We start from the raw sequence: 17,140 nt of genomic DNA, 5'->3' as shown, positions 1-17,140 counted from the left end.
TTGCCTGCATCTTTTGTGCACTGTTCTTAAAATCAAATTCAGCCATGACAAGGTTTGAAGACTTTTTAGCAAAGTAGGTGGACATTTTGCAGAAGTCAAGAATGGCAGGGCTTAATTAACAGTGTGCCACTGGACAAGAGACTCACATTCTCTGCTGTCAGCTAGAGGAGAATCCATCCTCAGGTTGAAAGCCAAAATGTTGGCCAGGATTTCCCATGTGCTTACATAATTGACATTCACAAAGGTGATGTGAGACAGTGTGGCTGTGGGAAGGAATGTCTGGAGGTAACTCTGAAGATTGCTCCCACCCTCTGAGCAGGGGCACACGCAGATCATAAGCATGCACGTCTCCCACACAGATTACATGCATCTGCCATACATGAACACATCACACAGAGACATGTGTAATATGGACAGGTAAAACACATATAATATGTGTAAACCATGCAAATATGCACACATACCACACAAACCATGTACATGTTCACATCACACAGAGACCTATCACACATATATGTGCCACATGCATATATCATATGTACTAATTATGCCACACACCACACAAGTCTTACCCATCTATCACATACACACACATCGTGCATATATCACACACTGATCACATGCACATATCCACATCCCATGTGCACATGCCACACACTTATATCACACACATATCACACATATACACACAGAGCAATAACTCCACTTAATAGTTTAATTATCCATAGTACTGGAGGGGAGATGAAATACGGGTGCATACAAGGATATTTTCGGGGGTTGCTGTGAGAATGTGGGTGAGCTCTAGGAACTCTCCACCTCCAACACCTGTGAATAAGGGAGTTAGACGGGATCATGTGGAGGCCCCTTCTAGTCTGAACAACTCTTCCCCCACTTCTGTGGACATCTGTGTTTACTCAGAGAGATGCTCATGCCATCATTCTTTCCACTTCTAACTCTGTGCTGCTTTACCCTTCCATCCCCAGAATGGGTTTTAGAAGGCTAATAATCAATATCTCTGCTTTCCACCTGCGTTCAGACCTATGGAAAGGCAGACAAGAGCATCATGCAGGTGGAGAACAGAAAATTATCTTTATTACCATTACAAGTATTTAGAAAATGTTGCTTGGATCTGGGCCAAATGGACTTGCCACTATCCCCCTGAATTCACCATCTCCTTTGGCCCCCAGCACAAGGTCACCTTGTCCACAGGGTTCATGACTTAGCCAAGTGCAGAGGAGAGGAGTATGACCATCTTCCTAAGCGGGAAGACCCCACTGAAAGGGGCCAAGGAGAGGCTAAGCTGCATGGTGCCCAGATTCTTCTTCCACATCCTCAATGAGAGAAATCCAACCCACTCTCACTAAGATAAGTGACTACGCTGTGCAGAGGACAGACAGTACGGTTCTCCAGGAAGTCCCATTATAGGGACCCTTGAAGGCTTAGGAATAAAAATCCCCCCACTCTGGAGTTTGAGTCATAGCTGCTCATACTCATCATGCCAAGGGTCTGGTGGGATAACTGACCTGTGTTAGGGGAAGGCCCTTAGAGAAAAGCACAGAACTTTTGGAATCCAATGCCCTGCCTTTCTTGTTGAAGCCACTACTTGCTTACCTATTTGGTGAGAAGTAGGGTTGTGTGGAGGACAGGCAGTGAGGTTTTTATCCAGCTGTGACCATGCATCTATTGCCAGATCTCTAGGTGTAGCCTTGAATACATAAGAGCAGAAGTCAGCAGTCATCATTTTTACACGAACGTGAATTTTTTCCCACATGAAAAAAGTAACAAGTCTCATGTTTTCAAAGGCTACTGTACTCATACATAAACAAAAAATAATGGGGAAATATTACTTATTCAGCAAATACAATTTTGGTGTGAGGGCCACCTGTGTAAGTCACCTAGTATCACAATAATGCTGTGTAACAACCATAAAATCTCAGTGGCACACAATAGTACACTGTGGGTTGTCTGGGGTGGCTTTGCTTCATGAATCTCTTAACTTCCTGGGACCAATAAGGAAACCAGATCATGTTCTTTTCATGATAAAGCACAAAAGAACAACTCAAAACATGCCAGGCCTTCTAGTTTGGGCTGGCTCTGGTACATGGTTACTCAGACCCACATTACATAAGCATTAGCAAATCACATGGCTGAGCCTACAGACCAGGAGGGATTGCCAAGTCACCTATCAAAGGGCATAAATCCAAGAAGGGAATAGCATCCTTAAAGGAAGTAGCTGTTTCTATTAAGTAAATAAAAATGTTCATTTGGACACAAATGAAATTAACTTCCCACAGAGGCATCTCTTGGAAGATTGTTGCTACTGTGTGTTTTATTATTGCTGCATCCAAGAGTTAGACACAATCACCATATTGATTCATTCTTTGTATGCCTTTAGATTTTGGCCAACGTGATCATCTTCATCTGTGGGAACCTGGCAGGAGCATACCACAAACACCTCATGGAACTTGCTCTACAACAAACATATCAGGACACGTGCAATTGCATCAAGTCACGGATCAAGTTGGAGTTTGAAAAACGTCAGCAGGTAAAATGCATTTCAATCTTACTTGTACATTTTTAAGCACTATTAAAATGATATTAGTACTGTTAATATCAAGTATGCAGCTCATTCATTCACAGACAGAACCTGGAGCAGTCTGTGCCCAGCCTGGGCTGTGCTCTGGACATGGTTGTAAAACAAAAAGCGGAGATGGCCCAGGGATCCCAGGATCCCCCACATGCAGACAAGCAGTCACATCTATGACCATTAACACATGGCTGGGGAACTTGAAATAATAATAATAATAATAATAATAATGCTTTATTAAGACACTGACTTTTGGTGAAAGCCCACGCCTCTGTGGTAGTGTGTGTGGCAAGAGTGTGCTTCCTCTGAAATCCGAGCTTCCCTCTCTCTGTGCCATGGGATAAGATGATCTGATTCCTGTCTGAGGAAGGTGCTTGGAGTTGGGAGGGAGGGCCAGTAGGGCACCAGTTGCTGTAGTGTCAGAGGCTGTCCTACATTGGTTGCTGGGGGTGCTACCTGGAAACATTCATGAGGGAAATACACAGGTTATGATAAAGTATTGAAAAATAAGAAACAGAGACATGTCAGGACATGTAGGAGGCAGAGCCATATGGTGTTATCTAGGGTTGTGGAGAACAGGTGAAACAGACATGCCTGGAGGGGAAACCATCCAAATACAAGGGGACCTGTATTTGACATGCTTGACTTCAGGTGATGGTAGCATATCCATGTGAATAGTTTTGTTTTTGAGGGGTTATGTATTGGTCACCAGGAACCAGTTTCCCCTAGAAAAGTAACAGTTAGGATGTCTCTGTGTGAACACCCCGCTCACCCTTCTGAGAGCATCCATCACCATGCCTATGCTGTTACCTGAATTTGCAGGTGGAAGATATTTCATTATTATTTGCCAAACTGTATTTTGTTATTCCTTTTAAAAAGATTTCATCAAAATGTATTATGATGAACAAAAATATTCTTTAAATTTTGATGCTAGATTTTATTGGTGTATGGACTGATGAATAATAATCAAAAAATTTTTGAAGGTAGAAAATTCAGTCCATTCAATCAACAAGTATTGATTGAGCACATAGTTTGTGTTTTGTATGATTCTAGGCACTGGGATGTGGCCAAAAACATTGTTTTCTCACTTGTATTTTTAGAAAATCTCATCATTTGTTTTCTAGAAAGCTTTTTGTGTTGCAACATGTATAGCAAAAGTATTCATTAGTTAATATTTAATTCTTTAGTCTTTATGTATTATCAAACCCTGTATTCCACATTAAGAGACATAGGAATATATCTTATAGTTTTCTTTCTCCAATAGTAGTAACTGGATCAGGTTGGTTCTGACAGATATATTTAACTTTCTTTTCCATCACCTCCAGAATCTACTCCAAAATAACACCAAAGTTAGGGCAACCTGAAATTCTAAGTAGACAGTTATGTAACCTAACATTTATAGTACCAACTTTGACAAAAGCAGTAAGTCAAGCAACTGATCTCCTCTACACTGCACACCTCTGTGAAGAGACTTTGAGTATCCAGGACCAGGTGTCACCCCTTGTCACATTAATCTGTGGCATCCAAGTGGACAGACAGGAGACACTTCGACCTTCCATAGCTTGAGAATTGGACAGTGTGGCATCTTTTGTGCTAGAGACTTTACAGAACCATCAGGGAAGGTATTGTAAGGACTTTTACTAGTTTTCTGAAAAGGAGCCAATGATCCTTCTTAAAATAAAGAAGGAAAGGACACTTTGAAGAAAAGTGAGACCTTACATTAATATTTACACCACAAATGTATTTTATAATCAATATTGGGAGTCAATTCCTTGGGTCTAGTGCCCAGAATGTAGTACTTTTCTCATTAGAGCTTCAGAAAATATGTTCCTAGAATTAGAATGAACACTTTTACTTTTTTTCAGACCAACACTAAATAAACTGGAATGAAACATTCTCTTAGTTAATAAAATCCATAAGCTGTGATCTGACACATACAAAGAGACAAAAATTGGCCAATGGCAACCTACATGCCCTTCATACAAAGGAGCAGTCCCTGAGACCATGAGGACGGTGCCTCCACAGACAAAATTAAACATCACACAAGCCACATAAATGCCCACGGGTTCCTCCTGTTACTTCCTGCCAGCCCTTCTCCACAGGCCATCTTTGCATCTATAGACATTATGGCAAAATAGCAGTGCCCTTAAAAATGCTTCACTCACAGGTACAAAACAGCTTATTTCAGTCCCAACTTGGATAAAATTAATGCCATCCATTTTAATATTATGAAGATCCAATGATTAGAGAAAGAAAAGTGCATTCGAGTGAAACACAAACACACTTAGCATGGGTGCCACATGTGAAGGTGCCTTGCTGTTGTCATAGCCCAGGCTCCTCCCAGTGCCCTTTCCTGTCCACAGGTAACCAGGAGTCAAAATATAGCAGCCATCCTGGTAGCTGCCCTAGAGCTCACTGCCACACTAAGTGACTCTGGGGTCCATTTCCCAGGAACATCATGCCTCTAGCAGGCCAGCCAATGCCCCTTTCCTGCCACCCTGAAACTAGGCTGTAAATTCTTTGGTAACAAGGGCCAGCTATTAATTTATTATTTTTCTTTATATTTGTGGAACCTAGTACACTTCCTTGCATGCAGTAGGCAAGGAGACATGCTCTTAAACATCAACTGACAAAATACATAAATATATCCTGTACTGGCTTTCTCCTTCTCTGTCCCTTTGTTCAACCTTCACAATGCAACTATTAATTAGATATGTACTTATCAATCACCCTACAACTCTATCCTTTGACACTTTGCACTCCTGATGGTTCGTGGCGATGCCTGGACTCCCGAGTATACTCAAACCTTCATGATGCACTATTCATAAATGTCTTCTCCTGTCTCTTCTGACTTCTCTGTGGGTTAAAGCTAATCACTAAATACTCCATACCTGTGATTGATCTGAATGAACTTACACACTATCAGATGTGTCTTCCCACTATGAGGCTCTTTTATATAGTCATTCACTAAAGTAACACCGGTCATGTTAAATCTTCAAAGACTAAAACAAAGATAAAGAGCAAAAATGCACATGCACCTCCATATCCTCCCAGGCCTATATTCCTCTCTCCAAAAGTTTCTAACATAATTTTGGCTGAAGCATTTTTACAAAATTGGGTTATTTTAGGTTCCTTATCATGGAAGTGATCAATATCCTTCCAGTAGGGTGTGTGCAGACAATTTTGTTGTGTGTGTTATGAATGACACAATTTTTATGTCAAAGATAAAATACAAACTTGAAATCACCCAGCCTGTTAAATTGATCCAGATGTGCTGAGAACATACATTTTAATGAGCCTTTATTAAAATGCTTGGCTCATGGATACAGTTGTGATGACAGTTTGCAGGCTAATGGATCTTTAAAGCAGTGCTAGATTTTGACATTGATGAGTATAACACTTAACATAATTACTCATTCAGATCTTTGCTGGTGGATTTTGTTAACAAGTTGAGGGAAGAAATGTTCAAAGGGAATATTTAGGAGTGGATGTCCCAAAAGGTAAGTCAGTACAGAGATGTATGTCAAGAACAGATTCTACTTTTTAAAAGGGGGCAGACAGATCCAGAAACACTCAAAACTTGAGCTCTGCAGACATAAAACTTTCAAATGAATTTTCTGAAAAGTTACGAGTGGGATTTTGAATGTTTTATTGAAAAACATGGAAATCCTTTTATTAGAGACCAGTGTGCTTCATCAGTTGATATAAATGAACAAAAAATGTGACAACGTTCATAGGAAGAGAGAATTGATGGATCTCTCAAAGTTGCTTGCTGATGAATAATTTAAAACGTAAATTATTAAAAACTTGCCTTTAAATAAAGTTTGCTTTTCATGTGCTTTCATGAAAAATGTTCCTATCATTTCCACTCTAAATTAGCATTTATAGCTACTGTCTTCTGCCTTTAGTGACATCATGATTTTATTTTATTTCACTGGGAAACGAATAATATGAGCATAAAGACTAGAGAGGCCAAATCAAGAATGTTATTGTGATAAAAAGAATATTATTATGCAAAAAATAAAAAGATACCAATTTTATGGCATTTGTGGGTATTTTCTCTAAAGAATGATGAGTTTAATCATTTCATCTGTTCTATTAATATCTTTCATTACTGGTGAAACAGAGCAATGACTTGGGTTGCCTTCTAAATCTAAAGAAATAATAGCTAATATAGTCCGCCAGCTGAGAATGGATTTAGAGAACTTCCTTCTCTGTAGCTTCAGAGAAAGTTCTTTACTTGCTCCTGTTTTAGCCTTTCGTCATGGGGACACCCTTTGAGTAGAGAGATGAGGAATTTGAAAATCAGATGCTGCCATGCCTGTCTCCGGTATCACTTACACCCTGCATGACAGGGCCAAGGTGTGGTGTTCCTGCCACAACCCCTCTCCCAGGGGAGTGCTTAGGCTTCTGGAAGGAAAGGAGCCTACAAGTGCTCAAGTGGGAGGTTCAGCATTTGTCAGGGATGTGGTGAAAGAGTTTGCATGTTATGAGGGAGCCAAACTGTCCATAACATCTGCCCCATGATTCTCAGATTAGATTTGAAAAAAAAAATGCAGCTCAAAAACACAGACATTTCCCAGTATCCCAACTTAAAGAAAAAAACAGTGTAAGATACAAGCTGTTTTTTTTCCTTGCTGACAAGATCATATTTTAAGATGCAAATGTGTTTTTTTGTTGTTGATGAGTTATCCTGTGTTTTATTACACTATGGTGTTTCCTCTGTTATATATTTTATAATGTTTTAGGCCAACTCTATTTTATCCATGCATTTGTCTGTATGTCCTTGTTCCGGTATGATTGTAATTGCTGTATTTTGCAAGTAGTTCTTATATCTTACAAGGTTACTTCCACTCTTCTTTTTATTTATATTTAATTAGAATTAGATTTAAACATTTTGGTCTGTTTATGCTTTTTACATAAACCATGGGATTATTTTTTTAGGTTCCTGAATATATCCCTTTAGCCTTCACATTTAAAAATGTTGGATTTCTTTATTTCTGAGAATATACCATTAAATCAATCAACAAAGCTTTTAGAATTTTTTCTGCAAAGTTCTCACACAGTTTTAACATGTTTATTCTGAAATTGTGATAGGTTTTTGTGTTCTTACCAAGAGCCTTTTCAACATGATTTTTACCTGATTGTAAGTAGTATTATAAATGCAGGGATATTTTTGGGATATATACTGATCTTATTTCCAGACACTCAGGAAATTTTTTGTTCACTCTAACCATGATTTCTTTCGGAAACCATGTACAATAATCACATGCCCACTACATTTTATGTTTTTTCTTACCTTTAATTTTTCATACTGTCTGGTATCAAAAGGCTCGAAAGCTGCACTGAGTGACATTTTTCTGCTGGGCATGTTTGTTGACGTCCGTGCTTGCAGAAATGTCCATTGTTTTGTTTAAATGCACATTAAATACACACATCTTTTAAAAAATATTTTGATGATTTTTTTCTAGCCCTGTCATTTTGATTTTTCTTTTAAACCTATAGTCATTTTGTTTTTAGAGAGATACATTTAAACCATTTGCATTGTTGTCATAATCATTATTCCATGGTTAGTGTCTCTCATTCTGTTTCCTGACTCATAGTGCTGTTCCTTAAATTTTTATAGCAATGCCATTATACTTTATGTTTCCTTTCTCTTTTAAATATAATTTATACAGCCTCTGTTCTATTTCTTTAAGCACTTTAGAATATCCACCAGCATTTTAATATTATAATTATTATTTATTCAAATGGTTGCAATAATGCATATCTATGTCCATCCTTGCTAATAAGTATTCCAATTTATTTTATTTTAAAATTAATGAACTAAGAAAAAAGTTATCTCACCTTAGATATCTCATAATGAGTGTCTTCATTTTTGCTTCTTTTCACTCACCACTAAATTTTTTGAAAAAGTAGCTACAACTGTTTCTTTTTCCTTCTTACCCACTTCTGACTGCACTATTCAAGTGCCATCAAAATTCACCATTCAAATTTAGACGTATGTTTCATCCTAGATTTCTGCAGTATTGATGTTTCTGCCCACATTTTTGTCTACTTGGGGAAATAATATTCTGGGAAGGAAAAACCAAACCTTCTCTCCCAGTTCCCATTGCCTGGAACGATTCTGGGTCTCTGGCATATTTTTTCTCTCCACATTCTTCATAGACACTTATATTTCTATCCACAAAAACACGCACATGCTTCTCAGGACTCTACAGAGAGGCACCTTTTCTCCATTTTTGTGTTGGTCAGCTTTCAGCACGTCACACATTTTCACACATTTTCAATTGTCCTGTCTGGATTAATTGCTCTCAATGCATTGATTCTGCCCTCCACCATTTCAGGAGTTCCAGACCCATTTTCATTAACATCACCAATTCAGAATGTTCAAGTTCCATTACTCCTCAGACTACAGTCATCTGTGATCCTTTCTGTTAGTGACTCCACCTTCTCTTCCACATCTCAGCTCTGAGTCTCCCCTCTTTGTCTGTGCTTTCTCCCTTGTGTCCCCCATAAAATCAGTTGTTCTGTGGTGTAGTTTTTATTTGTCATTCTTACTACCACCACCTTGGATTTCACTGCAGCTTGCCCTCTCCAAATTCATGTCATACAATAGTGTCATATTAATCTTCCCGAGATTAGTATCAGAGCAAAACTAAGCTTGTAACACCCTGGCTTGATTAATAATGCAGTGCCCTTAACAGCTGTTCTTTGAATTGTTTGTTGAGAAACAGTATTGTGCAGTTGTTATGAGCGTGACTCTGGTTCCTCATTGCTTGGTTTTGAATCCTTTTGGGTCCTCAGTTTCTTCATCTGTAAAATGAAAGTGTTATTCATTTGGGCTGGTATAACAAAATGCCATGAACTGAGTGGTTTGTAAATAGGAGATGTTTATTGCTCAGAGTTCTGGAGGCTGGAAATTCAAGATCAGGATGCCAGCATGATCAAGTTCTTGTGAGAACCCTCTTCCAGGTTGCAGATGGCTGACTTCTCCCTGTATCTTTACATGGAAGAAGGGATAAGGGAGCTCTGTGGGGTCTCTTCTCCAAGAACGCTGGCCCCATTCATGAAGGTTCAGCCCTCATGACCTGATCACTTCTCAAAAAAATCTCACTTTCTCCTACTTTCACATTGAGGGGTAGAATTTCAACATATGAATTTTTTGGGGGGAGCACAAACATTCACTCCATAGCAATGGAGTAATGACACACATTACCTACCTCAATAGAGCTGTGGGTATCTTACACATTTTTATTATCACTCCAGAAGCATGTGCTCACTAATATATATGTGTGTGTGTGTGTGTGTGTATGCACATATATCCACATATTTTTATTATTCCTGTATATGTACTTGCTAAAGATATATGTGTGTGCTCACTATATAAACATGTGCTCACTAAAAATATATTTCTATATTTGTTTATATATTTATAAATATATATTTAATAGGTATGTTTTATATATTATATTGTATACATTATATATGCATGTGTGTATGTATATATATTACATATAACACACACACACATATATAAAATATACATTCTGAATTCCAAGTAACCTAAAGAGAGTCCACAGAAAGTAGCTGACACTTTATATTGGGGCAGGACAGCTGAGACTCTTCTGATGAGGTACTGGCTTCACCTAGAAGTTTTTAAGTGATAATAAAAGCAAAGTCAGCATCTGCATCTTTAATGTCCCAAGAAAGGAAGAGCCAACACAACCCTGAAAGCTAGGAGGTCTTTTTCAGCTAAAAGATTATGTAGAAGGAAATGTTGAAAACTGGGAGGATTCAAGAACATCCCAGTAAGAGAGTATCCAGTTTGTATAAGAGCTTTGGGAAGGAAGAAGCCTCTTCTGAATCTTCATGTTACCAGTCAACAAATTCCTAACTACACACTTTTACCTTCCTTTTAGTAATATCTTTATCCCCATTTTCTTTTAAGCCATTCTTTAGAGACATTTCTTAATACTGAAGAAAAAAAGTTGTGGCCTGTATCTTCATTTATTCTATAGGCACTCCAAATATCCATATTGGACTTTTTCTTATGCTGTTAACATTTCAGTATTAAGGGTAAAGGGAGCAATCTCAAAAGCTTCTAGAAAGAGAAAAAAAAACCTACCTTAACTGCCGTGGGGCAAAAGTCAGATTTCCATTTCTCATAAACAACGCCAGATGTTAAAAAACAGTAGAGCAAAATCTTAAAAGTGTCTTAAAAATTATTTAGCACCTTGATTTGTGCACCAAGTCCAACTATTATTCATAAATGAGGCCCAAGTGAAGACTTTCAGGCATACATGGACTCCAAGTGAAGCCCACACCCATGTTTGAGTTTTGAAGATTTGAAGATTTTTTTCCAGTAAAATACACAAAAATGCATGCAAACAAAAAGAGAAAATGAGCCATGAAACTGGTAAAGCTTGAGATTTAAGACTAAATAATTGTTGCCTAATATAAAAATAGCAATATTCATTAAAACAAAAAGAACAAAAGTCTAATATTTTGAAAATCAAGTCAGTTCAGCTTGGGAGCTATTGAGTTGATGGCTCTCTTGACTAAAAGAACAGATTACTTCTAGAGCAACAGCAACCAAAGGAATGGTTTACCCATTGCTTTTAGTCATGGTGACTACATCAATTTCAAACATTTAAAGAGTGTATGAGATTTGTTTGTTTTGTATTTATCAAATGGATCATGTTTTAAGTTTGAAAAACTGTCTTTTAGTGGTAATTCAAAATTCAGTGCAGAGAGAAAAAGACATTGCTTATATAAAGACAAGCTATCTTGAATTATGCGGTTTGGTACACTGAGTCTTTAATATTTTTCTTCTATCTCATGCAATAAAATCTTAGCTTAAGGACCTGGGAAATAGTGCTTATTACACTTTAGCTATGAGAGTCAGAATCCTCTGAAGCACATTCTACATTTCAGCATTATTGGTATTTGCATTTACGTAACATTTTTTATCTAAGGGAACTGAGTTCTTTATAAATATTGTAAATACCACATTGCATAGAAATGTCTTATGCAGGGGTGCTATTGCCATAGATATCTAGGGCAGGGAATTACTGAGGTTTTAGCAAAAGCTTATGCTGATGGGGAATTTCACTCAATTTCCTACAGGCAAGACTCAAGCATAAGTTTTTTGGGAATTGTTTGCTCTTGGGACCATTTGTCCTCACCTCATACTCCTGATGCATTTAATCTGAACCTTCTCTCCTGGAAAAAGTTGCTATGGGAAAGTGTGGTGCCTTCAGGAAGGGTGAGGACCTTCACGTTAACCAGAATTCTCTCACTGCACAGAGAGCTCTGGCCCTCTTTGGAACGGGTGGCTGTGCCTCACAACCTGGAACACAAGGAGCTCTGCTAGGTAATATGACTGATCCCAGAAAGGTGTTGTGTTCTGTTTTAGTTGGTTGGTTGCTGTTTTAACTTCTCTGTGCCTCAGTTTTGTGGTTTGTTACATGTAAGTGGTGGCAATACCTACCCAGCGGGTTGTTGTGGGGACAAAGTGTTATGAGAGTCTGGAGCAACCTGATACAGAGCGTGCAGTACATGGGGGCCCTTAGCCACTAGGTGGAAGTTGTGTGGACTGAACCTTCCAGGCTCCTAGTTTCCATGAGTTGTAAATTGATGGCTTTGCAAGAGATCCATCTATTGTATAAACACTCAGGATTACCCTAAATGTTACAGGAAAAATTAGCCACAAACACACACTTTTGGAAATTCGCAATGCTTCTGACACATCTTGAAAATTAAAGCAATAAAACTCTATGAAGGTAAAGAAGTATTGAGAATAAAGGCACTAGGATCAGTTTGTATGTTGCTTGACATTTGGTCTCGTATTTGTGGCTTCTTTTCCCTCTCCACCATAGTTTGGCAAAATTTTAGAAATCCTTAAAGATCTACAAGAAACATCAATCCCAATTGCTGCAGGTCACTCTGTCCTTTTGCTGTTCCCTGATGTTCTCTCTTTCTCTCTGCATTGAAGTATGTCAGACTCGAAATACAAAGCAAAGGGTTAATTGGATTCTCTGCCTTCCTTCTCCCTTGGAGGACCCTTTCCAAGGGCAAGGGTATAGTGCTAAGAGCGATGTCAGTGATCACTGGGCTTCAGTTTCCTCGTGTGTAAAATAAAGGCTCTGCCTGGCTTACTTAGCATCCATCCATCCATCCATTTTGCAGATGGCAATATTTTACCTTTTTTAATGTCTGAGTAGTATTCCATTATATGTACAAAAAGGACATAAAACACTCTGATTTCACTCATATGTGGTACATAAAACAAAAAGCGAGGAGCAAACAAACAAAAAATACAAACAAAATAACAGACTCATAGGTACAGAACACAGAATGGTGGTTAGCAGAGGGGAAGGCTGGTGGGGAGAATGCCTAGGGTAAAATGGTGCAAATACATGGTGATGAAAGGAGACTAGACTTTGGATGGTGAGCACACAATACAGTACAGATGTTGTATGACAAAGCTGTACCCTGAAATTTATAGTGTTATTAACTATTACCCCAATAAATTTAATAAAAAATGAGAGCCCTCAACCCTGATAGATTTACATTAATTATATTTTCTAATATTTTCAGTCTCTCAAAAATCTTCAAAAGAAAACTTGTTGATGGTTTTCTTTATTTTTTACCTCATCTCAAATTCTGGCATTGCTTTTGAGGTGTTTCCATTATGCTTTTCATTCCTTGCTCTCTGTGGACCTTCATTTGTATTCTGTGGGCATGGTGTTCATTTCTCATGGCATATTACTCCTATTTTAGCTAATTATTTTTGTGAGTTATAAATATTCATGCATGCTGGTTATAAGAAACTCTTCAGAGCAAAACATAAGTATAAAACTGTTTCTTAAATGAACAATTTTTTGCTTTTATAAGAAAGAGTACTACTATGATATATTTAAAAAATACTATTTAGCCTAGAAATATATTTTCCATGAATATCATCAGCTGGTGACCCAAGAATATCGATATTCTTCATTCCAGTGGTTTCAGATAAGGAGCCCCCACCAAGGTATGTTTTATGGCACCAGAAAAGGGCAGCGTTGTCTAACAATTTAAGAAAATCTTGCTCAAGTAATATACCTAATTTCAGAAAAACTGACTTATTGTGAGAATTGAAATATATAAAATGCATACAATAAACTAGTCTCAAGTCATAAAACCTAGAAAATTTTAATTATAGATAAAATTAAGAACAGCTTGTGTCATTTAATAGAATTTTGATGAGCAAATCGATATTATTTTCAATTTGCAAAGTGAACTATTTCTACCATTGTAAGCAAAATAGATTTCATGCCAAGTACTGAAAATTAATGGGATTGGATAAAGGTCTTTTTCTCACAACTATGGCTGAAGCAAACGATGATGGCTCAGAAGATAAGCTACTAGAAGTTACTAAACATAAAATTAGTCTAATAAATTTGAGTGATCTGTTATAAATCACTTCTCTAAGAAAATGCTATCATTTTTATGTCTTCAGAATTACACAAGTGGGATCCACTTAAATTTAGAGATATATATCTTCACTAAAGGAACTGCTCTGTCCTTTTCTCAAACATATGATAACTATGAAGTATAAAATTCAGAGGTAACCTTATTTTCCTGTTTCAATCCTGATTTGGATAGCAACTGAGTAAAATGTTCTCTTTGATCTCTTAGAATTACATATATTGTGTAATAGAACATTGATAAAAAATCATTTCAATTGTTAGTACTATGACCTCATGTAGAATTAAGCATGGGAATTTGAGTTCTGTGGATACTTTATTTTTTTCCAGATACACTGTCAGTTTAGAGCAAGCATAGCCAAAATCTCAGTGTTCTTCATCAAACATGGTCAGCGTAACAACTTCTGAGTTTGGAGGATTTAAGTGTAGCCTTTACTAAACTACTGCTATTATATATACTATTACACACACACACACACACACACACACACACACACAATACAGTCTGTCCGTAAAGTATCCAGCCATGTACTATGAAAAATAGACATTTGTTTCAAGATACAAGAAACATTGTACATAGGACAATGATGCCTCAATTCCCTTCAAAGCAGGCACCTTGGGACCTAACATAGTTCTCCCGATTGCCATCAGCTGCCCAGTCATATTTTACGGTATCTCATGGGTAGTCTGAAATCTCTTCCTTTTCAAGTGATTTTAGTTTGGGGAAAAGCCTCAAGTCACAGAGTGCCAAATCTGGGCTGTAGTGGGACTGAGTCACCTGCGTGATTTGATGTTTCACCAAAAAACTCTGCATGAGACATGATGCATAAGTGGGTACATTGTTATGATGAAGCTGCCAGTCACCAGTCGCCCGTAGTTGCGGCCTTCTGAATCATCCAAATAGTTTCTGTGGAGGACTTTTCTAGCTTAACATAATATTTGGTGTAGATTCATTGCTCTGCTCACTCAGTCATCTTGAACGTGATGGCCACAGTACACATGCTCACGCAAAGCATCTACCAACCTCACTGACTAGGAGAGTGAAGTTGTCACTGTTCATCCATCTGCATTCCAGTCCACTCTCCTTGGCTTCCAGGTTACATTGATGTCATGCAAACTGTTTTCGTTATATTAACAATGGCTGGACTTTTCTAGGGCAGACCTTCATGCGTCTGTGTGTGAATGTGTGTGTGTGTGTGTGTGTGTGTGTGTGTGTGTGTGTGTGTGTACACTGTGAGAGAGAGGGGAATGGACCTATGTATTTTTTCGGCTATTCACTTTATATCTGTAGAGGAATATGAGCTGAAGAACTAGAATGTGCAGTACTCCGAGTGAGGGGGAATTACAGGAAGCCTTGCTGGCTTGTTACCTCTGCTTGCTGGCATGTGCCAGGGTTTAGGTCTCTAAGTTGTTTCTTATCACTCACTTCCTTGGAGTTCTCATCGTTTCTCATGTCTTTAAAACCATCCACGTACAGCTCTGATCTGTTCTCTGAAATACAAAGTTCAACAACCAAGTCCGTGTTTTCACTGGAATTTTTAATAAGCATCTGAAACATAACATGACCAAAAGGGAACCTCTGATTTCTCTCAAACTGAGTTTTGTTGAGCTTTCCTCTCAGTAAATGATACCTCATCCACACAATTGCTCAAGCCAGAACCATAGGAGGAATCATAATGGACTCCGCTTTTTCTCTTACTGCTCATATCCAGACCATTAGTAGATGGTGTTAGCTCTGCCTTCCACTAAACCCAAACCCAAACTCACCTTCCCACTAACCACCCTCATTCATACCCCCCTTTCTTTTCCCTGAAATTCAACATTAGCTAAACTGCCCTTGCTCAAATTCTTGTCTCCTACATTTTATTCACCACACAGCAACCAACCACATTAAGCCTTTAAAAAGTCCATCAGAGGGTGTTACTTCTCACCTTAACTCCAGGGGGTAGAATAGAAATCTATTCTTGGTCTATAAGGCCCAGAATGATCTGGCACTGTGTCTCCGCTCTTATATTCTACTACGTCTTTTCCTTACACTAAGGACATAGGATTCTATGTTTTTCCTCAGGTTGAGTGCATTTTACAAAAGGGCTTTGATATTCACCATTCCCTTTGCTCTTTGCCTTCCTACCATTAAGTCTCTACTCCAATGCCAGTGCCTGGTAATGATTCTGTGACAGCACTACCATGATTCTTCATTTCCTGACCTGAACTGTTGCTTCATAGTACTTGCCAATGCCTTATACCACTTTCCTTTTTGAATTTCCTTTTATTTTTTTCTTTTTACTTGCTTTTTTGTCTCTATCCTAAGTTGAAAGGTTTTTTATAAAGGACCAGACCATGAACAATTAGGCTTTGTGGGCCATGAGGCAAAATCAGGCCACTGTCCTCATCAAAAGGCATATTGTCACACACACACACACACACACACACACACACACACACACACACACACACTTTGCATTTTCAAATGTAAAAACTGTTCTCAGTTTATGGGCCATCCAAAAATTGATGGGAAGGAGGATTTAACCCATGGACCAGAGGTTGATGACTCTTGGTTTTCATCACTCAACTGCTTATTGACAGTTGTACATTTCTGAAATACGTGCTGGGAGATAGTAATGGCTGAAGCATGCATGTTCCCATCAAGTTTTAAGAGTACTTCTAGGTCCCTCTTAGGCTTCAGAGACTGAGCTATGTACAGACACATCCCTGGTTTTGGGGATCAACAGATCCACAGAAAGCCCCCTGGCTGTTGTCTCAGTGGGAGTCCCAGTGATGTCACCTGTGTCTCAGGGCTGGATCCTAGGAATCCAATAGGAACTGCAAATGGATGGTGTCCAGGGGAGAGTCTACAGTGATGCTGGCTTATTCGATTTGGTTTCTTTGTTACTTACATTGTTATTTTTTAAAGCTTTTAGTACCAGTTAACAGAACTATAAGAAAGCACACTTCCCAGAAGTAACTACATGCTATTTATGATGATGTTTATCAGGGGTTAGGAATTGTAGAAAAGCGAAGCAAACCCCCACCCCCCTGTGTCTGATTCTTACTTGGGAGCTGGGCAGGCTGGGGCCAAAGG

At 38.4% G+C, this 17,140-nt stretch overlaps 1 protein-coding gene across 1 annotated transcript in view; it reads left to right on the top strand.

The window, feature by feature from the left end:
* ADCY2 (adenylate cyclase 2) overlaps positions 1-17,140 on the top strand; it is a 378,366-nt gene that overhangs the window by 206,329 nt on the left and 154,897 nt on the right. The window contains exon 4 of the mRNA XM_090276238.1: positions 2,396-2,545. Coding sequence (XP_090132364.1) covers positions 2,396-2,545 — 150 coding nt within the window. The remainder of the gene's footprint in view (positions 1-2,395; positions 2,546-17,140) is intronic.

Source organism: Furipterus horrens, unplaced genomic scaffold (genome assembly GCF_987537825.1).
Source record: "Furipterus horrens unplaced genomic scaffold, mFurHor1.1.pri manual_scaffold_5, whole genome shotgun sequence".
NCBI lineage: Eukaryota > Metazoa > Chordata > Mammalia > Chiroptera > Furipteridae > Furipterus > Furipterus horrens.
This window is presented reverse-complemented; position numbering and strand designations above follow the sequence as displayed.